This window comes from Podarcis liolepis (genome assembly GCF_965112155.1).
Source record: "Podarcis liolepis genome assembly, chromosome: 17".
In the NCBI taxonomy this organism is placed as follows: domain Eukaryota; kingdom Metazoa; phylum Chordata; class Lepidosauria; order Squamata; family Lacertidae; genus Podarcis; species Podarcis liolepis.
Genome location: NC_139571.1, coordinates 9385068 through 9408233, shown reverse-complemented (window position 1 = coordinate 9408233; position 23166 = coordinate 9385068). Strand labels below are relative to the sequence as shown.

General features: G+C 47.2%; 1 protein-coding gene across 9 annotated transcripts in view; it reads right to left on the bottom strand.

Moving 5' to 3' along the window:
- NFIX (nuclear factor I X) overlaps nt 1–23166 on the bottom strand; it is a 256420-nt gene that overhangs the window by 181076 nt on the left and 52178 nt on the right. For 8 of the 9 annotated variants that reach the window (XM_083483095.1, XM_083483093.1, XM_083483089.1 and 5 more), the window contains exon 2: nt 18722–18940. In XM_083483095.1, coding sequence (XP_083339221.1) covers nt 18722–18748 — 27 coding nt within the window. In that variant the 5' untranslated portion in view covers nt 18749–18940. Of the gene's footprint in view, nt 1–18721; nt 19098–23166 lie in introns of those variants that run through there. The other variant, XM_083483094.1, reaches the window with a different exon arrangement.

The window sequence follows — 23166 nt, the reverse complement described above, 5'->3', positions numbered from 1 at the left end:
CTTGGAGAAGCAATTCCTTCCTCCCCTGTGCCTATTCAGAGGTTAGCGAAAGGCCAGAGGGGCCTGGCATGCAGAGTCATAATTAACAAAGCAGTGCGTGAACGCAACAGAAATGGGCCTACCGCGATGAACGCGGGGCAGACATGGGCTGCATCCAACTTGCAAACGCAGCTTGGTCCCCACAAAACTAGAAGCCTGCATTGTTCTCGTATAGGAGTTGGAGCAGCCTGTCTCCCTGCTAGCCCTTACAGAGCAAACGCATGGCTAGAACAAGGAGGCCTCCATCCACAACAACCATCTCCATACGGGCGAGGTTCCCGGCTAAACCCTGCTTCCTGATTGGCTCCTGCAGACCGCATTGCTGCCTCATACTGCAGCATTAGCCAGAGCCACATCGCCGAATCCACAGCTGTAGCCGTCCGGCAAGAAGCCAGAACCCTGACTGCAAACGAAAGAAGGATGTTCTGCCACTCCCAGATGCTGAAGCCCCCCACCGTAGCCTCCTACACCTACTGAGATGATGCCCATCTCATCTTGCGCACACACACGTACATTTACGGCTCCCTCACTCCTCCCCATCTTCCCCGCCACCCTCTCTTGTTGAGCCAGCTAGAACAGTTTTGACTGCAGATTGGAAACTCAAAGCAGCCCCTCTCCAAACCCACACTTTTGCCAGCACCCTCCCCAATATCTCCTCATTTCCACAAAGAATAGGCGCTTAATTTCACCTCCCTCCCCCGCCCACCACCCAAAAAAAAAAAAGGGAGAATGACAAAGTTTGCTGCAAAGTGGTTGCCCCTGGAGGTCAGGAGATTGGCTCCGAGCGAACACAGCCAAAGCTGGAGCCAAAATACAAGGGTGGGAGTGGAGAGGGAGATATTCATCGGGAGCCAAAAAGTGGTCGGCAGCAGAACAGAGGAGAGAGAAAGAAAGAGGAGAAAAGGCGGCAGCTTTCTCTGTGCGGGTGCAACTGCCACTTCTAGAGAGCACACTGTGTGTGAGAGAGAGGGGAGGGGGGACAGGAGACTCGGAACAAGAGGAAAACCACAGAGGGAAGCAAGGTGTCGGCAGAGGCCTGCCATGAGCCTCTCTGCCCATCTTCTTCCTCCTTGAGCCACTGCTACACGGGGCAAATTGCGAAGGCCAGCTACCTGGCACATTGCACTGTATTCAGCCCCCATTTTGCACGGTCTCACTGCTGTGCTTCCTCACTAGACTTCACAGTCCTGCTATTAAGCTTTCTGCCTGTAGCTTAAATCAGGTCAATAGGGGTAGGGGTAGTTTGCTGCTATTGACTGCAATCCTGAAGGGTTGCAATACCCTTAGTCATAGCTCTTGTCTCAGAAATGCAACTTTCCTGCTTGGGGCTTATCTGCCTTCGTTATGGTGCGTGTCTTTTCCCCCCTTCGTAAGTGCCCCAGCAAAAGAATACGACTGCTGCCCAGGAGGAACTTGCTCAGATTTAACCTGGTGTGTCTTAGTGGGCGTTGAGATCCATTTTAAAAATATGTCCCGTTCAGCGTTACGAAAAGAGGAGGTGGGGAACCCTACAAGACACCAGCATTTAGCTCCGAGTAAAAACAATGGGGAGGGGCTGTTCTGTTTTGCTTTCCAAATGAGAAGACAGAACATAGGCAAAGTCTATGTTAACATGCGCTGGCTATTGTACCGTTGTACTGTATTCAAACTGTCATCGCGTTGACACCCGTGTATTTGTGGAAAATGAGACCTATAAATAAGCTGACTTATGGCTATGGCTCTGCCCCCAGAAAGGCCCCAATCCCAGACGCAAGTGAAATGATACCTCCTGAACATCGCAGCAGGAGATCTGCAGGGCAGAGCAGGGTCAAGAAATCCAACCCGCTTCCTCTGACGCTCTATGTGATCTCAGCCCATTGCTGCGGAAGGCAGCACCTCAGGACAGCACATTAACAAGCAGGATGAGTCTCCAAAATCCTGTCATGTACGCTCATGATATACATGATGGGGTGTCCAATGGACTAGATAGAACGTAGCATAATAACAGTTTTTCCATTAAGACATACATTAAACCCAAACCAATGTTTTTAATGGAAAGTATTCAGGGAAAAGGTAGCAAAAAAAGAAAAGAATCTTTGGAAAGTTTTTTTTTTAAATTTAAAAAATGAATAGAAATATGGCTGGAAGTTGGAATTTTTTTTATTGTTGTTGATCTTTTCCAGAGAAACTAAAGTAAGATATAATTTAAAAAAAAAATAATTAAAAATTGGCAGTGCTCGATTTTTGCTTCATTAAATTCAGGATAAAAATTCCTAAAATTACAACAAAACAACAGCAACTCTTTGACCAACTTTAAAATATTATTTCTACTTAGGAATATTTTTTGGTGGGGAGAACTACACAAATATTTGACTGATTCTAAGCTTTCAAAAAAAAAATGCTTTAGCTTTGACTATTTAAATGTATTAGGTGCTCGTTTTTTTCTCTAGAAAAACAGCTGATCAGTTTAAATGAATAAAGAAATAGCACAAGGGGGGGGGCTTACTCCGTGTTAAGAGGCAGAGGATTGCAGTCTAACCTGTTTCACCGAGTGGCAGTGGCGCAAGTCAATTGAAGGAGTTGCTCATTGGCCACATTCAGACAGAACGGAAATTAAAATGCAGGAATTCAGACCCTTTTGTCTGATCCACAAGAACCGATGATCCTCTAACAATTCATTTGTTTATGTTTACACTTTTCTGTGCCACTGTTGTGCTGTTAACAGTACACCCAAGTTGGTGATGAACAATTTAGAAATCACAATGGTCGGAGTTATAAAAAAACAAAACAACCCAGTAACACCTAAGAATACTATTAAAATAACAGTAGCAGGCAAAAAAAACCCATGTAGATATCAATTGGTAGATTTCATGTGGTGGAGTGTTTGGGAGAGTCAGTGTAACCGCTGAGAAGGCTGTCGTCATTCAACCTTCCAGAGCACAAGGCACCCAAAACAAAGCTTTCCCTGTTGATCATGAAGAGTGGGAAGCTACCAAGGTCCTGGTTCTTAAATAGCAGGATATTCTCTCCCCCTGCAAAAAAACCCCCAAACCTTAGGTTAAGGGTGTGTGGTTTGAGGGTCAGGGAAATTATGTGGGAGGACAGAGGAAAGTGCCCCATTTTTGAAGAAGCCCTCCGTTTGAAGGGCTGTGCAGCCCAAGTCTGGCCAGAAGGGAGAGCAGCAGAAGATGTCCTTCCATGGTCAGCATCTGAACAGCGGACTGAGAGGTCACAAAGGGCCACCCGGTCACAGTCTGCCCCACGATGGTGAAAAATGCACTGTGTTTCTAGCTAAATTGCAGCCATCATTTCCAAATGCATGTCTAAACATACAGGTGAGCGTCTCTCCGTGCAGCCTTTTCCGGCTGCATTAATAATGGCCTGCCCCTAAAGGCTTGCTGTTCAGACGTCAGATCCAATGGTCGCAGGTAGTACTCTGTTTTCAGAAACCTTTCTCTCCCTATTGAAGTGTCCTGTTGTTCCCACCCCAATTTCACTATGCACAACACACACAACACTCTTTTCGACAACAGGCTACACCCTCTTTTCCCAAGCGTTCGCACACAATCACACACAGTTAGGTGTGTGGTCAGCCACTGCCACAAAGCCATGACGCAGTATGAACTAATCTGACTGACTGACCGTGATCTGTGGTGGCACATGGCGCCAAGGGGTTGCGAAGGACGGGTTCTCCCCTTGCCCCAGGGTGTTTTGGATCATCTTAGTGCCAGCAAAGCAAAGCTGGGTCTGTAGCCATCTGGCCCAAGATCCTATGTATGCTTCTAGGCCTGGTGCCACTGGACCAGGAGAAACTGGGGAATGAGCCATACTGCCCAACCAGCCCATTTTGGCTCTCCTCTCCCATTCAAAGGCTCTTGCAAACACATTTGTGCACAAATTCTCCCCCCCCCATACACGCTCACCCCCGCACCAGGATGATCACAGGAGTATGGCCATGGAAGTGCCACTCTATTTGGAACAGAGAGGTCAACAGGAATAATAGATGGAGAGAATGTAGGAAGTGACCACTCGTCTCAAGGAGGACAGAATTTGGTGACTTTTTCTTCTTAGAGGGGGCAGAAGACAGGATGAAAAAGAAAGAGGGAGTTGGGTTGCACCAAACTGCTCTGTGCTCCTTGGATGAAGGGTGGTATATAGACTAATTACAGTGGTACCTCGGGTTACATACGCTTCAGGTTACATACGCTTCAGGTTACAGACTCCGCTAACCCAGAAATAGTGCTTCAGGGTTAAGAACTTTGCTTCAGGATGAGAATAGAAATCGGCTCCAGCGGCACAGCGGCAGCAGGAGCCCCCATTAGCTAAAGTGGTGCTTCAGGTTAAGAACAGTTTCAGGTTAAGTACAGGCCTCCAGAACGAATTAAGTACTTAACCCAAAGTACCACTGTAAATAAATTAATAAAGTAAATATTTACAATTTTAATATATTATGTTTATACAATCTTTCATTTTAAGTCCTGGTGACCAAGTCTGCTTTTTACCTCCTCCCTCCCCATACTTCTCCCCCCCCCCTTTTTTTTGTGTGTGTTGTGTCTTTTAGATCTCAAACATGAGGGCAGGCACTGCTTTTGTTTTTACTGCTCTATGAGACTTTTCAGGTGAAGAACGGGATAAAATGGGTGGGTGAATCCCAATGCTTCCCCAATCATTGCTCTTCTGCTATAAGCTACAAGTGGAACTGCAATTCACTTTCCACACTATAGGTTGCAGTGTGCTTTTACCATGTGTGCATTCTTGCTACGTTCTATCCACACCATTAGGCGTGACACAGCAGCTCAGGGTGGGGCCATGAATATGTGCTCATCGCCCGTTAAGTATAAGCATTGTTCCCCATTTATTTTTTAAAATCAAACATAATTATCGCTAAAACACATTCCCTTAATTTTTCCGTCTAAAAGAGAGGTACAGTGCTGTAACACCATACTGCTATAGTGTTAATTTATTATGGTGCTATAACACTATACTATAATAATTTTCTTAGCATTATGTTGTTACAGCACTATATCTCTCTATCAGTAATATATATAGAGAAAGAGTCAGGAAAGTGTTTTAGCAACAATTAAAAGATCGATTAAAAAAAAAACATGGCGCCCACCACAAATGCTATAATGAATGCGTGCTGAGTGCGATAGGTTCGCATTGTTGACATATCACTGCCCTTGTCAAAACCCTGTCCTTCTCGAAAGATGGGAGAGTAGTACCAAAGAAATCTATACCTGTTGAAATTGCACCACTCCTCTGTGGGTTTTTTTGGGGGGGCAATAGAATCAGACTTTCTGAAGTCTAGGAAAAGGCAGGAGAATTTCATTTATTAAATTTATATACCGCTTTCATCACAAGATCTTGGGGCAGTTCACACAATAAAATGCAAGATAAAAACACAAGTAAATAATTGAAACCAAAACGACGAAACAATAAGAACCACAAAAAAAAAATAAAGGATGACAAGGACTGAAGAACAGTGTTGTGTGGATGCCTGATAAAAACAAGCAAGCAAGTGAATGAAGCAATTCCACACCAAGTATTAGGCACCCATAACTAATCCTTCTTTGCATTCAGTGACTTTTGGATCTGAAGGCAAGAGGCTTCAGTCCCAACCCAAGAGCTGGAAATTGTGATGTAGCAGCCTCCTCTGTCTAGTGTCCTCCCTCAGTCCCAGCCAGCATAGCCAGTGGTCAGGAATGATGGGAATTGTAGTCCAAAACATTTGAAGGGCATCAGATTGGGGGCAGCAGTGATGCAGTTACCTGCTCTTCACAAACCCATTCAGCAGTGACAGAGAAACTGAATTGGGAATAGTGGCTCTCAATTCAAAAGCATGCCACAACTTAAGTAGAGTTGAGTTTTGAAAATCTGGATTCAAAATCAACCGGTTGGATGGTCTTGAGCGGGGCCTTTTATTTCAGCTTTACTTTCCAAGCTGTAAAATGGGAATAACCATGGCCCGCTTCATAGTGGCGGATGAAATGCAGGAACGATTTCTTCCAGGCAGAGTCTTTGGAATGGAAAGGCTCTTAACGAGCAAATCTAGCTTATCCCCTTTCCTTGCCCATCTAAATTAGAGAACAGGGGGCCATTCCCTCAAGCAAACCCATGTGCCACACTGTCTTAATTATCACCCCACAGTCTTAGCTACTGCTGTAAATTAGTTCCACACAATGCTTCCCCTCCCACACAGATGCACGGCTTGTCCTTGCCTTGCCAGGGAAACACCACAGGAGTGGGTGGAAGTGGTCAGATAACATAAACTCCCTAAAAGCAACAGTGGATTCACTTTCTCTGAGTGGCCAAATCTACCAGCTCCAGACACACTTAGACATATATACATGGCTTAAGCACATATACATGACTCTAGTCCCCCCCGCCCCGCCCCAGCGTTTGGAGAAATGTGTGTCTTCTCCTACAAGGGACAGACAACAGCCACAAGAAATCCTGACAGATGCTCAGATCACTACAATGCCCTTCCATGCTTCCCGTTCATTTCTTTGGGGCTTGTTCAGAAGAGTTTCGGGCTGGACCGTACACCTTGTGAATATGTAGAACAAAGGTGGGAGAGAAAGACGGCGTGGTCCAAAATGCCCCACTTGGTGCAGTATAGTAGGATATTTCAATTTGAAAAGCCAGAATATCACACAAGTCAGGACTACTGAGGGGGAAATATTAGCACAAAAAGACACGAAATGCTATCCCATCTCAGCTCTCTTTCAAAATATCCTTCCCCCTTTACATCCAGCAACATTTTAGCCCCCTTTAGCAAAATTGCCTCTATGCAAAAAATATTTAAAACTCCACTCTTCCATGAATATTTAATTCCTTAAGATATTCCTGTATATTAAGTTGTTGTTGTTGTTAATTAAATTTCTAAATCATAAAGCGATTTACAATATAAAAACATGAAAATGCATAACATACTAACAAAGTAAAACAATGCCCCCCATCCAGATATTAAGTTTATATTTCAAACATTAAAATAAGCCTCTCCTCTCTTTTCCTGGCAATGCTCCTGCTCTTTTAAGAAGGCTGAAATCCAACAGGTGAGGCTTTCCTCAGAAAGTCAGATAACGGGGGCTTCACCATGCGCTGTACTTGTTGAATTTCTGCTAGCCAAGCAAGCTGTTCCAGGCATAGGAATAGTTTTGATGATGATGATGATATGGCTTTTTTAAAAAAAATATGGGAGTCAGGAGGTGAAAAGGCATGTGGTTCTGTTTCATAAATGTATTAGACATATATAATATTACACGATAATATTGCACACCTGTGCTTGTGACACGTCTGCAAAAAAAGAGGCAACCGTTAACACTATTAAGAATTACTATTACAAAAATGATGCTTGGGACATAATTTAACGCATAGAATCCACTTTTTTTAAAAAAATAATAATATCTAAATTGTCCCTTCCGTTCAAAGGAGCGGGTGTAATAACTGTTTCTGGTTGACAATGCCCACATCAGACCTAAAAAGTGCTTTATCTGATGTTACCCAAAGGCACACACATACACATGATCTCTTGCTAGAAGGAAACTTTCTTGCTCCTTTGTGCCACGAAGTACGTATGCCCTATAGTACAATCGCACTTAACAAATGCATGATGTCACAGGATGCCATTGGGGGCCTGATACCTAAGTAAACGGCTTGCTTTGTTTTGCCACACGCTAAGTTGAAGCTGAGCACCCTGAAGAAATTGAGGCGCTTCAGTTCGTGTGATACGAATGGATTTGCTAAAACCGGACGATGCAACGGCCGGCAGAAAATTATTCTCCCTTGCTAGATGCAGCCTCCGTTTGCTTCTTTTGTTCTCAAACCCATTCTCTCCTGTTGGGGTTCATCTGCCACTCCCCTCCAAAGAGACAGGCAGGGCTACAGAGCCATCTCAAGCTGCCATCGCCTGCCACAGATAGATACATACACGTCGAGTAAAGTTGCTCTAATCTGTGCAGTAAATCAGCCTCACTGGATACAAATTCCAGTAGGTGCAGATTATAAATTTATAGCAATCCGCTGCTTTACACTTTCAGAATTTATTTCATTTAGTGCACCATGCATTTTTAAACACTTGTCAAGCAACAGTGTGGGGAGGGAGAGGGACTAACAAGCCAGACAAAATTCCCCCTTCTCTAGGAGGAATGTTATTGGGCCAGAGTCCCCCCCCCCAAGAAAGTGCTTTTTACCCCCCCCCCAAATCAATTATGAAACAATGCTTGCTCTTCCCACCCCCATCAACCCCCCTCCCTCATTCATTTTCTCTTTTCGTATTCTCTCTGAAATTTCAGTCCTTTTCAATTATTTAACCGCCCTTGACTTGTTTCTTTTAAGGTTAAAAAAAACCCCACACCCTCCACAGCTGTTTTTATAAATACATATGTGAATAAATAGGTCTTTGACAGGAAGATGCCCACTTTGCAGCAAATGAGTTCTTAGATTTATTGCAGAAGAAGGCGAAAAACTTCAATGTGACCAAACTCCAGCGGGCCTCTGTGATTTTTGTAAAAAGGTCGTGTTCCGCCAGTGTGGCTGAACTGCACAGATCCTGCTCATCTGAGGCATAGTCATGTTCAGCACTTTGTACGGCCTGCAGCCAGTAGAGAAGGAAATTCATGTCTGCAGAGCAAATGGATGCTAAAGTGCCCCTTTGAGAGCATTCTCATAGGCCAAGCAGGTCTGGGAAATCTCCCTGTTTGAAGATCCAATATCATATGGGGAACGGCAACACCTCTGTGGAAGAACACGATATGCTTTTGAATATAGAAGGTTCCAACTCCAACCTCCCAATAGGTCTGGGAGGGGGAAACCCCATCTGAAATGCTAGCAGTCTGCAGAGAATGTCCTGAGCTAGATGGAGCAATGGTCTGATTCTCTACAAGGCAGCTTTCTGGGCTCCTGTCAGCAGCTTCCTAGAGTCATGAAAAATCCACCTGAACTTTTCCAAGAGCTGCCAACACATGAAAGGGGCATCGCAGCACCTCTTCTTTATACGAATTACACAGAAAAGGAGGGCAGGCAGCAGATTTTCCAGACGAATATGAGTCAAAGTAAGCAGGCTTTGGCTAAAGATGCCACCTTTCAGAAATCATGCGTATGGCTTTTCAAGCTGATGGGTGTTGCTAGTTTTAAAAGTATAATTCTCCCTGTCCTCCAAAACTGGATTGTGGTTTTATTATGAATGCCATTTGGCTCCTTCACTGTCTTTCCCCATTATCTTTCTCCTGGCATTGCCTAACTCTCCCAGCAAAGCTCTCGCTCTCTCCCCCCCCACACACACTTTAAGAATCCGCTGCAACCACTACAAGAGTCATAACCGCCATATTAATACCACAAAGGATTCTGTGGTTGGGGTGGAGCAACCAAGCAGGCCCCCCTATTATCCCCAGGCCTCAGTTATCCAAAACACCTAGCGAGCTGAAATCAAATGGTAATCCAATACAAGCCGTTCCTCCGTTTACCCAGACGGCAGCGTTGAGTGAAGTTATGCCATACAGTTAATTCTGTGCCCCTAACTCTCTTGCTGGGGGATCGAAGAGACAGCACTTCGCTTTCTCAAAAGGTCCCTAATGAGGGGCAACAGTCAGAAGCAGTGATTAAGAATTTCCAAGCCCTTTCAGGGGCCTGATTTATACCTTGTAGTGGCATTTAGACGCAGGCCCTGAAAGGGGTGGGCTGCTCGCCGTCCCACTGATGACAAGGACCTTACTTACTTGGCATATGGAAAAGCAGTGCATAATGCATGAAGGCCACAGACTTGAGGATGGCTGCCTCCTTCCCCAACGTATAGAGGAACATCATCACTTGGCAAACATCTGCACAATCTAGACGGAGGGATGGAAACAGAAAAGCTCCCCATCCATCTCCCGCCACCACCTTGAGCCCCTGAAACCCAGAGGCAATCGAGAAAATGCCGTCTACTTAGGGCTGGATATCCCCGAACTCTGTATTTTATAAATCAAGTTTGGGAAAGGGAGGGAGAGTGCACGAGAGAACTTTGAAAGAATAGCCGAGTCGAGGAGCACCTCTGCGCCCCACAGACAGTCACTGCGAGGCTAGGCAACGGTTAGCTAAACAAAATTAGGGGACGTGGATTTAATGAAGATTAGCAGGGGCTGGGATAAGCTGAGTGCTTCTTGCCATATTTGCTGTACGCTTGGGAACATGACCTCATTCTGGATAAATGAGTTATTTGGAGAATCAGAGCTCGAATAAACAAGTCTCCATGCATAGATTTTAGGCATATGGGCTGGCATTCTGTCTGCCAGATCCAACAGAAGTCTGTGGAAGCTGCCCCAAAAATCAGGATCCATACGTTGAAATGTGTGTGAAACGCTGCATGTGCCAGGCCTGCAACCAGCCTTGGTTAAAAAAAATAAAATAAAGGAAGGCAACATCCTCCATGTAAAGAGGAACATATATATGCAAACAGTCACACATTCAAGGGGGAATATTGTTAAATGGAGTGGGATTTTTTGATTTATATAATCGTGTGTGATCCATAGGCTAGAAAGAACATACATAGGTTTATGTCTATGTAGATAACAATTTGCTTCATGAATGTTTGCTGTCTACATATGCCATGCAAGCACATATCTAGCTACACATTAAAATGCATGTGTGTTGCGAGGGGAGCGAGGCGCCGTAGTAAGACAAAGGCAGGTATGCCAGCACATGTTTATATTTTATGGGCACATTATCAAGTGTATATGCATGTGGGTATATGTGTAATGTTTATTGCGTACAGTTGCAGTCTACTCCAGAGTTGCCCTATTAAAAACAATGGGCCCTTTCCAAATCTTGTGGGTGGTGGGTTATGACGGTTCCTATTCAGATTATTCTAAATGGCAGGAACCCATGATAAATATACAGTGAGCATTACACCAAACACAAAGAAATGCATGCAAACACCATTCTGCTGTGGTTGCAGCCACACAGTCAGTGAAAGCAAGATCCTTGAAGTTCCCACACAGGCCTTTCTCCCACCTTCGAACGCGGTCAGGATTGCACCATACACAAAGTTCATCCGCGAATATATATACACAGTACGTGCCATATGCTCTCAACTAATCGCACAATTAAGCGCGTTGTTCTTGCAGTATCAACTGCACATTGATTTATAGGCTCTTTCTACATAAGCTATGCAATCAAATGCAGGGGCCATGCTGAGCGGCTCACCTTTCTTCCTGCAGCATTTAGAAACTGCATCCTAATACTGAAAGCTACTTTGAAAAACAAAATCTCAGGAGCTTTCAAAAGCTAGTAGTAGAAGAGGGGAAAGAACCCATTCAGTAGAATTAGTCGTCCTAAGTTTTTGGTATGCATTGTACACACCAAAAAAAGCCCAAGCAAAAAAAATAAAATAAAGACACAAAACAACCCATTTATGGAGCCTCCGTTCATCATTCACATGAAAAGAAAAGTTGTTTACAGTTTGCAATTAAGTTTCTATTGATAGTCCCAAACTGCGAAAGTTTATAAATATCTTAATGAATTGTTTGTAAACTCACCTGAATGCTCGTTTCAACACTGCATAAATGTTTATTTATAGCCTCACTAATTCCAGACTCCTTTATTGCCTGGTGCATTGTTCAGTTTTGCTTTGTGTTTGCTTATATCTTGATACTTTCCATTTTCCTCACCATAACTTGCCATAAAGAATTCTCCATCCAGTCCTCACAGCCCACAACACAAACACATGAAATCTGTTATTGATATTTCACATTTTAATGGAAATATTCCAGCCACATTCCCACCCCAGAAAAGAATCTATGGCCGGATTCCCTTTGGGAGGTGAAGGGACATGTCAAATTCAGCCGATAAATATTTTCCTTAAAACTGAAAGAGCTGAATAGAAGAGAGCAGTCACATCTCCCAGGCTTTGTGGAACATCTGATCGATTTGATCAGGGTGCTCCAGGACGTTACACAGAGGCAAAGCTTTATAAAGCACTTTTGATCACATGTTGCTTCCACATGTGGAGATTCTTCCGACGAGGTTCACAGAAGAATGCAATGCAAAGCGAATAAAAGCACCCGCAAAATCAGTCCTGAAGCTACAGTGGAAAAGCAACAAGCTATAGACGTCATGAGAACACATCCAAATTTGCTACAGGACTCGGGTGCGAGGCACTCCAATATCACACTGATAAACAGATAGAAAGAATAGTCTTCTGCACTGCCAGACAATCTTATATTTTTGCATTGCAAACAATCTCTTGAAACAGAGCCAGGGGAAGTGATAGGCTGGACAGCATTAGTTCATTTGTTTTCACCGTTCAAGTCCCCTCTTGGCACACAATGTCATTTTCCAAAGATGTGTCTGTTAGTTTTAAGGCAGGCAGAAAGACAGAAAAGACAGACAGACAGACAGACAGAAATGCTAATACTTCATAGTATTCCAGCCAACTTTTAGTGTCCGAGCGTCAGGGACAGGGGTAGTGAAACTCTAGCAAATACTGTCATTAACTGTTTGGTTTGCATCAGTTTTCTATGTAATTATATGTATGTTTAATTGTACATTTATACAGCCCTAATCTTTGGGACAGGGCAGGTAAGAAATGTGCAGTCCTAAAGTCTACTCAGAAGTAACTCCCAACAAGACTTGCTCGCAACTGCAGATATAAGAATGCAGCCTAAACAAATAAAAGAAAATAAGCTACTTACCCTAACTTTAAAATCCAGCAAATATAGGAATGTAATAGGGACTGACATATACAGTTCAGCAGCTCTATTCCATATTTCAAACCATTTCCATAGAAGGGCCTCAATCATCCCTGCAGCCAATTATTGCACTGACTGTACACAACTGATATCACACACATCTTGTTCTTAATGTCTTGGTATCTGTACATAAACAACTGCTCTCATTAAGATATTGTCTTAAGACTACATAATAAATATATTATAGTCCCAATTTCTTCAATACAGTATTTGCATGCAGAGGCCTACATTTGCCTATTAACCGCCAGTTTCTTAACGTAGTTTCTGAGCCATTCTAAATGTGAGGATAGATAGCTTGAAAGTGCTGCTAACGTGTACATCTGAATGAGAGGAGTTTCTACATTTAAGCACAAAAGCAGAATATTGGCGCCAGTCACACCGAAGAGTGTGTCCCCAAATCCCTTGTAATTTTGCAGAGAATATTGGGGCATCTGTGCACACTCGGACAGATTCACACCTGCACTCTGGACAATGTTGCACGAGGTTATAGGCTGCATCTCTCAGATCGGCTTCTGCAGTCATCTAGATTGGCAAAATGTTTGAGGGCAGACAAGAAATGTTCTGTTGCGCTACACATACTCTGCCATTATGATACTCACCATCTATTATGTGTTAGGGTATTCCATGTTATATACTAATGCCCTACCCCTAGAGGCTACCTGTAATATATAGAGGCTTACCTGTACATAAAAGATATAATGGCAACAACACAATACCGCAATATAGATTATAACCATAATCCAAATCAACTCTGCAACTACTCCTGATTCAGATTTTCAAAAAGAAAATCTGTTGTTAGCTGCTCTGAGCCCAGCTTTGGCTGGGGAGGGCAGGATATAAATAAAAAATAGTATTATTATTATTATTATTATTATTATTATTATTATTAGGCCCTTTGTGAAAACCTGCCCAGTTATTCTGAATTGCAAATAATGTTAGGAAGTTATACAAAATTATACAAAATTTGTAACCCTCGCCCCTACACATACACATCTTCCGCTGCATCACAGACACCCTTCAAATAAAATGGCATTCTACATGCTGTGTGTCGATTCAACATTAGCAGCCTGATTTTACGTTGCGTATGCTTCTGAGCTGCCTGCAAAACTAAAGTCTCAGATAACAAACTTCTAGAAAGGAGAACAGATCTAACATGGGAACCACAATGCAAGTGCAAAAGAGTCCAACATTCCACCACATAATAAATGAAACCCTTCTGTGCTGGTGGCCACTTCAGGAAAAATGGGACTGCGAGGGCACGACGATAATTTCAGGTCTGTGTACAATACCCCGGGAACTTGGGCAAACATCGGCTGTCGAAAACACTAATGCAAGTCAAAAGCTGTGCAAGCAAAACTCCAAGCTAACTGAATGGATCAAGCCCGGTTATAGTACAAGAGGCAGCTGGGGTCAATCCAAGCTGGACAGGATTGGGCTCCAAGGTAGCCTCTTTATGGTATGAGATGCATCAGTTGAGCAAATGGAATGTCACCTGGGAAAAGTGGGAGCCCTACAGGGTTCAGAATGGGGTGGGTGATTTGGAGGGTAGTCACACTAGCAGCATGAATATCCACAAGGGAAACAAAATACCAGGCCTACAAAATCGTAACAAAAGAAATCCAGTTCAAAGGGGTGGCGGGGGGGGGGGGGAGGAGAGAGACTCTCTTATCTACTGAGGGCATTTGCCATGGATCAAGCCAGGTTTGTTTAATTCATCGGGCACAAATAAAGGGCAACTCTTTAAAGGAGCACAAGGTTTTCCTTCCCAGAGGCAGAAACGAAACTGGACTCTCTGCCTTGGCACTGACCCAGGGGCAAGACAAAAAGCAAAGAACTGAACACAAGGATTCCTCTTTTCAAAACCGCCACCTTAAATTCACTTTGCCCATAGGCCTTGCAAGTTAGATACTCATCTACACTAAAACAGATAGCAAACAAAATACGAAAAAGGACCTTATATTGCATTACTATGATAGCACAGCTTGAATGATGCATATGCTACAGAAATATGCGTACATCTCCTTATACTAACAATTAATGGACTTCTCTCTTTTGATTGATCTTCAAGTTCTCCCCCCCCCCCCAGCTATTTTATAGGTTTGGGGCTGTTTTATAAGTTTCAATGTTTTGTAATTTGTCTTTATAATTAGATGGGCCAAGGGGGGGGGATTTACATTAACTAACTGAACAAATAAATATGGCTCTGGGTTGTTTTTACAAACTGAGATAAAAAGCAGGTAGTTATTGAGGAACCAGCCTTAGGATGTAGTCCATAAACCTCAAATCATATGTTTAGCATTGTTCTCTTAGTTACCTCAAGAAATATTTATTTTTAGCCTCCAAAAGGCAGAGAAATAATTATATGCCAATAAAGGCATTTTAAATTGAATTCTCTGCTGGTAAGCTTTTTAGGTATCAACTTTGCTTTTGTGTATGTTTCACATGTGATTATTGCTTTGTTATATTGATATTTCTATTTGGATTTTTCATGTACTACTTTTGGAGGAGTTTGCAAGTGGGAACGGGCATGACACCCTTAGAGGTACCACTGGAAGAATGTTTGGGTAAAGCAAAATAAAGGAGGAATTGTTTATAATATGGAATATATTGCAGAATGTGTAAACATTTATAAAATGGAATATGCCTGAGCTGTTCTGCATTTCATACAACAACATATGCATATGTACACCGTGCGTGCACTAAGCTAAAAAAAGAGAGGTAATATATAAATATATTTAATTGTAAACATATTCTGTGCACGACGTTTTAGAGCCACCAATTCTGACAAGCATATAAGCATAGGAACGCGCTTCCAGCGCCTAGCTCAATCCCTCAAACTATATTCATCGTCATAGATAATATATATATATATTTGCTACACATGGAAGAGATCTTTTCAGAACAGCGAGAAGCAACGCGCTGCTAAAATTGTAACTTGGTTGGGGTAAGAAAAAATGTATTTCAGAATGGATACTCCGCTTGCCACTCGTCTGTAAGAGTTAAAAAATAACACTTCTCCTCGCACGCGAATATAGCTTTCCTTTCCCTACTCTGCGCCCCAAATCCAACCATGAAAACTATCTCCTAGGCACCAATTATTTCTGAGAATAGTCCGTGACGCCGCGACAGCGTCTCCCACTCGGACCCCCAATAAAGTTTGCCACGGATCTCCGCGCGGGACGCGACCTCGGGAGGCCGGCCGAGCCGCTTCGGGGGCATCCGGACGCCCGACGGTCAGGAAAATCCGGACGGGGCTTCCAAGTTTCACGCACCTCGGGTTGCTTTTGCTAAAAACAAGCCCAGCGCGCGGAAGGGGCGCAAGACAGCTCTACCCTTCCCCTAAATATGTGCGTCTGTGTGTCTACCCGAGGCCACCTTTCAAAGTCTGGGGGTTTCCAAATAAATATAATTTTGGGAGCCGCAAAAGTAAGTGGCGGGGCTTTTTTCTTTTTTACTTTGGATTCCCGCGTTAATAGCGGCAGCGAAGGGAATTCGGGGTGTGTGCGCGCGTTTGTGTAAGTGCGAGGAGCTGCAACTGGCTTCTCTCAACTTTCGACTTCCCTCCGGCTCTGCAAGCGAAGTGAGGCCGCGCTCACTCCGGCTCGGATCGCCTTTTCCCGCTTCGAGCCGGAGGAATCGCGCGGAAAGAGACCCGGGAGCCCTCGCTCTCCACCCCAGATCCTCGGCTCCCCCCACCCCACCCCGCGCACAATATTCTTGCCCTTGCCCGACGGCGAAAAGCAGCTTGAGCGGCCGGCGGCCGGGGAAGAAGGCGCTGCGAGTTGCGCGGGCAGAGCGAGCTGCTGCTTCGCCAGCAGCCTGTGCAATCGGACCCGTCGCAACTCAGACGGGCCAGTGATTGGAGGGGGGGGGGGCGCAGAGCGAGACTCAACAGGCTGGCACCCGGGTTTGGCAGGCGAAAGGCGGCCACGTCCAGGCTGCTCCTTCAGCCCTTCGTAGTAGTAATTATTATTATTATTATTATTATTATTATTATTATTATTATTATTATTTGTATTATTAGCATTCATCATCCTCATAATCATCACTCCTATTCTGCTGGACTATCCTCTCTGCCCCCACCCCACCCCTTTCTCTCCAGGCTGCGCTTTGCCCTCCCCGTCCACTTATGGCGCTTCTTGACGTCCACACACCACTTATCACGCGATGGCAAGAGACAAAACTCTCTCTCTCCCCCCCCCTCCAGATGCCTGATTCGGCATAAGCGGGGTGGGCTTGGGGGGTTTGGGTAAGTCTCCGGCTCTTCTCGGCTCCTCGTTACATATATTTCCCAAGTAATTTCTCCCTCTGCCCCTGCGCGCACGCGCCAGTCTCCGCGCCTGGGCTCTTCTCTGCGCGCCTCTCCTTCCTTCCCCCGGGACGCGCCGCGCCGAGGCGCTTCGGCTTCGGGGGAGAGAACTTGAGCGGGCGAGCCAAGCAAGTCAAGCGGGGTCGGGTTGGGCGCTTTGCTTTGCGCTTATTAAAAAAGTGGGGGTGGGACATTTCTCTTCCCTTCTCTTCTCCCCCCCCCCCATAAGACGGAGCAAAGCAGAAATGTGCCAAGAGCGCTTCCTCGGGTGTTTGGCCGCTCCCGCTACGGAACCGCATTTTTTCCCCAATGGCGCCAATTTTCTCGCTCGCGGAAAAATAAGAGCGCAAAAGTCCTCTTCTCTCTCCCGCAGCCCAAGCGCGCCCGACCTGCATTCCTGGAAGGGCCGTTGGAGCGTTTGCTTATTTATTTAAGGAAACCGACGGAGGGGGCCGAAATGGACGGGGGTGGGGGCAACAGGGTCATCTACCTGTCCCCGTTCAAGAAAGGAGCGGGAGGGAAGCGTAGCTTGTGAAATAAAATATTAAAAGTACCCCCCACGCACACCCCGCTATAAAGTAAGGAGTTTCTGATTTTCGCCTAAGCTCCTTTTCTCCAAGCGGCGGGAGAGAGAGGGAGGCGGGGGGGGGGCGGGAGAGGAAGGAGAGACCCAAGTCAAGGTTGGGACTAAACGCAGCCGCCGCCGAAATAATAAAGATTCTCTCCCCCCCCCCTCCCGCGCGCGCGCCGCCTTTGCCTGGAATCCCCTCCCAGCGCCCCCCCTCTCCCCCTCCCTCTCCCCAGCAACTCCTCCGTTGCCCACCCAGGGCAACCTCCGACGTGCGACGGCACTTCTCCGAGGGCGGAGAGCACGGGCATATCTTGAAAATCGCTCCTCAACTTTAGAAACTTCTTTTTCTCCTGCACCCCCCCCCCCGTTTCGAGCGACAACATCGCATTTCTCCCGTCCCGCACATTCTTTTTTCCGACGCCCCCACCCCTAATGCAACCAGAGTCTCAACTCGCCACTTGGCCACCCAGCCCGGTTTCCAGGTCTCCTCCTCCCTGCCCCCCCACCCGCACCCCATGCTCTCCCCCCCCCTTCTCTCTCTTTACATTTCTTGAAATAAATTTGGGAGAAGCGCCATTTTCTGAACTCCTAAACTCCATGTGCAGCGAATATAACAAAGAGCTTGGAAAGATGCCATCGCTCCCCTCTCGGCTCTCTCCAACCCCCTCTCCCCCCCCCCCTTCTCCTTTGCAAGGAGGACTTAGAGAGGGAGGGAGGGGGAGAGGGAGGGGAGGGAGGGAAGGCGCGAGGGTCCCTTTCTTCCGCAGCGAAAGCGCGCAAAAGGAGGCAGAAATCAAGCCTCGCACCGGCGGCGCCAGCGACAACAAACGCCGCGGCAGAGCGAGCGAGGCAGCCGGGAAGCCGAGGCTGCGACCGGGGGGGGGGGGGAGGAGAAAGGGGGAGGAAAGGGGGGAGGGGAGGAGGGCAGACAACAACAACAACAACGCAAGGCGCAAACCGCGGACAGAAGCAACCCCGGCTCCTCTGGCTCGCCTGTCCCAGCAAGGGAGCGAGAAAGGGGCGCTATCTTACCCCCCCTCCCCACCCGCCACCCTCTCTCCCCCCCTCCCTCCACCGCGAGCTGGGCTGGCTGGTTACCTGGGTCAGGCAGTATGGGGAGTACATGGTTACTTGGGGGCTCTGCTTTTGCGGGACTGGGTGTTCACAAGGCGAGCAGCGGCATAGCTCGGGCGGCGGCGCTGGGTGCTCTCGCGTCTCTCTCGCTCTCTGTAGCTGTGGCGGCGGCGGCGGCGGCGGCTCCTTCTGGCGCTGCCTCTCGCTCTACTCCATGCTGGTCTGTAACCCCGCCTCGGAGCTCTGAAAGTGAAAGTTTAGACAAAGTTTGGAACGGAGAACACTTTTGCCTTGGGAGAGAGAGAGCGAGCGAGCGAGAGAGAGCGAGGAGGGAGGAAGGGAAAAAAACGAGTCCAGCCTTTGAGAGCTCCCTCCCTCCCACTCGCCGCCCCCCCCACCCGCCCATACACAACACACACACACACACACACCGCACACCGGAGGCGCGCGCGGAGGGGGGGGGGAACCACACGCACACTTTGCACTCAGAAACACTCCCTGGCTCGTTAGGAAGTTTCGGATTCCTTTGAAGAGCAGATATTAATGGTAATCTCCAAACCACAGAAAGATGAATGCCATCTTAGTCAGGGTCTCTCTCGTCTCGTCTCTCCCTAACCCCCCCCCCTCTTGTCCGTTTGGGGATATTTTTTGCTTTTGCTACAGAGGTGTGCGGGGGAGCGGGAATGGCTAACGGACGCAGAAAGAGAGGCTTTTTCAAAAGAAGATGAAGAAGGCAGGAGGAATATCGTGGGCACAAGATTAAAAAAGGGAGGAAGAGAGAGACCTTGTCTAAGGTGCTGGTCTCCCGTTGGTACCAAGCAAGAAATTAAAGTGGGGCGAGGCGGGTGGGTGATGCCCCTTGTTGGGGCCTGGGTCTCCCTCTCCCCTCGGCGACATCCGAAGGGACGGGCAGTCGGAGAGTGAACCCCCGCAGCCCACCCCGCAGCCTGGCTGAGGGAAATCGGTTTTCTGCAGTGTCAGGGAGGTCTGCGAGGTTTCTGCTTCGGCGTGGGGTGCCCTCCAGTGCCCTCATCCTTGCTAGTTGGGAATCACAAGCTGCCAGCGCTGCCAGAGACCCACTTGGGGCAGAAGCAGAGCCGAGAGTCGCAGGGAGCCCCCGAACAGAGAGAGAGAGAGAGAGAGCTCTGCTCTTCCGACGGCTGAACCGTCGCGCGCGCACACGCACAAGCACACGGCCCCGCGACGGATTGAACAGGGGCTCGGGGTGTGTGTGGGGGGGGTGCCCGTGGGGCTGGAGAGGTGGGGGGCACATGTGGCCTCCTGAGAGAAAAGAAGGCGGGAGGCCACGGCGGGACCCCAGATCCCAGGGCGGGAGGAATTGCGCTTGAAACTGAAGTGTGGCCCCGACGGGGAGCCGTTTGGTTAATGGGGATCTTCCGCCACTAACCCCCCCCCCACCAAAAAAAGATGTGCGCCCGGCTTGTGGAAAGAGGAGGGGGCCGCAGAATACTTTCTGGGTGCGGCAGGAAGGAAGCCGAGCAGGCCTGATTTGGCCTGCTGCGACTGTCGAGCTGCCGTCTAGCAAGGCCGCCTTCTCCGGCCGGCGGGACCCGGAGCCCCGCTGCTCCAGTTGCAGGCGCAGGCCGCGGCCGGCCGAGGGAAGGAGGGCGGCTCAAGTCCCTGCGAAGAAGGAGGGAAGTTTCACCTGAGCAAAGCCGCCGTGAAAGGCCTCCTTTGTCCGCCGGCCAGGCTGCCAAGGTCGGGTGCGGACCAGGCAGGGGCTTGCGCCGCCGACCCAGGTTCAAAAGGCCAAGACCTGGATCGGTGGGGGGGGGTGTTCTGGGTGGGGGTTCCCCTCTTTCTATGCGTAAGGAAGAAGATGACGGCGGCGACGCTCCGCTGGCGAAAGCGCTCCAGGAGAGCAACATCCCCGTCCCGATGCCGTCGGTGGTTTTCGGTGCCATCCTCAAGCCCCGCGCCCTTCCCCGCTTCTCGCGCATCCTTTCCCGCCCGAGTCTGCTGCTGCTGCTGCTGCTTTCGGAGTGCGGGGATGACCAGGCGCCTCGGGCAGTCCCAGGCCAGGCAGAGAATGCCTTCCCTTTGGTCTTTCGGACTGCCAGGAGCGAATCGGTCTGCTTTTACACGAGCTATTTGGCCTCCGAAGCGACGCGCAAGAGGAAAACAACCAAGAGTTTTCTCCAGAAAAAAACTAAAGTTAAAAAAAAAAAGTTACACACACGCGTAATTTTACATATTCCCACATTCAGCGTTTCACTTTAGGAAACTGAGACGCAAGGGCTCGCCCCAGGAATGCCATACCTCGGGTACCTCGGGTTAATTACTTAATTCATTCCGGAGGTCCGTTTTTAACCTGAAACTGTTCTTAACCTGTGGTACCACTTTAGCTAATGGGGTCGCCGCACCGCGGGAGCACGATTTCTGTTCTCATCCTAAAGTTCTTAACCCGAGGTACTATTTCTGGGTTAGCGGAGACTGTAACCTGAAGCGTCTGTAACCCGAGGTACCACTGTACACATGGCAGGTCTGAGGGACAGGGAAGCCCTGCCTTTTATCCCCACTGCAGGCTGCCATTCTGGACCCCATTACCTGGAAGTAAACCCCATTGAAGTCAACGTGACTGATTTCTGAGGACTGCACTGTCAGGGCCACGACTTCCCCCAAGTAATAACTGGGAAATGTGTTTTCCAGAAAGGCTGATAATTATGTCAGAGTTGCCTAACTCACCTACCCCCCCCCCAACACACACAGCCTAAGCTTTCATGGGGAAAGGAGGTATGACGCCTAATCCCGTGTGGGTCTGCAGTGTAGATGTGCCCCTGTATCCACAGCAGAGGCGCGATTTGAACCGAATCCAGGTCTGCTCAGCTTGCAGCCCAACCTGGGTGCAAATGGAAGGCCCCAGGGCCCCAAATAACAAACGTGAGCTCCTAAACTGAGGCTGTCGCAAGAGCATGCGGCCGTCCAAAAGGCATTAGCAACGGGCTGCTTTGCGCGGATGATCGAGTTTCCTGCAGTGGTGCAGATGGGGAGGAATTAACCCTCTTATTTCAACAAAACCCTTAAAACTGATGAATTCATTATAGCATAAAGTTTCATGGCCTCCAGCCCACTTTATCAGAATCTTAATGGGGATCCTCCCCTAGTCTCTCTTCTGGGTGGGAGTTATGGACAGTGCTATTATTATTATTATTATTATTATTATTATTATTATTATTATTATTATACCACCCTTCATCATGAGATCTCAGGGCAGTTCACAGAATAAATAGCAGGATAAAAACAAGTAAATAATAAAAAAACAAAACAGAAAAATCCCACAGTGTAAGTGAGGAGCAAATTATAAAATCCCTCCTGTCATTCCTCCCCCCCCCCCAGCCTCTCTCTCTCACACATACGCACATTGTATTCAATTGCCACCTTCAGTGTAGCTCCTATCCCTGATGGTGCTGCTGCTGCAGCAGCAGCAGCAGCAGCAAAATGCTCAGCCTTGTCTGGAATTACTGTGCTTCTTCCACCATTTCTGCCTAAGCAAGGCAGCTGGAGAGCAGCTAGGGTTATAATGGGTCCAGACCATTGGCTATGTGTACTCTAGATCCCTGGCTGACTTGGCTTGTGAGCTAGCCTTTGGACTATAGACGGTCAAGAGGGTAATTCCAGATAACTTATAATTTGCAAGTGGGATAGATCCAGTCATATACCAGTTAACAGGGGACAAGAAGTCACTTTCAAATACAATGTGTGAGGTTTATGAGGTTTGTTGTGAGAGCAAGTTGAACCTCGACATCCTCTACTGTAAGGGACTTAACGGTTGACAACTGACACAGCAAAATGTTTTGGGACTCCTCTGGGTAGGAGGGTGAAGAGACGGGGCCCTTCTGGGCTATTGCTGCCTTTGCAGGTGGGATTAACCACACACTGGCAAATTCAGGTTGCACAAAGTGGATCTGCGCTTCTCGCACAACAAACGGGCTTCCCACAAAAAAAAAGTCTAGAGGACTTTTTGCAGTAAAGACAGTGCAAAGAGAATGGGATGGCAATTGCTTGGCACAACATCCTATTACCTCCCCACCAACAAATTGGAGGGATTGCTCAGTAAATAATGAGCATTGTATCACCTCCCTGCAAACTTTGTGCAAACAAATCTAGATGAACGCTCAATGAACAGGTCATGTGGAAGTGACCAGGGCCTCTGCTAAATAGTGCCAGTTCCAAAGCATCCCTAGGAGCTGCTGGTGATGTGGACAAGGGAATGTGATACACGGTTTCCCATCTACCTCTAGGGGGCACTGTTTCCAATCCACTTCTATTCAGGATTCACTAAAAACCGCAACTAGAAAGATAATTGACATTTCCAACAGGGAAGGGGTGCCCTTTACGGACTCCTTGCTATTCTGTCTCCAGATCACCTCTATTTCTGGTTATCATAAAGCCGAAATATTAACCACAGCAAAAGTGTCACTTCTCTAAACCTTAAAATGGCAGAGTAA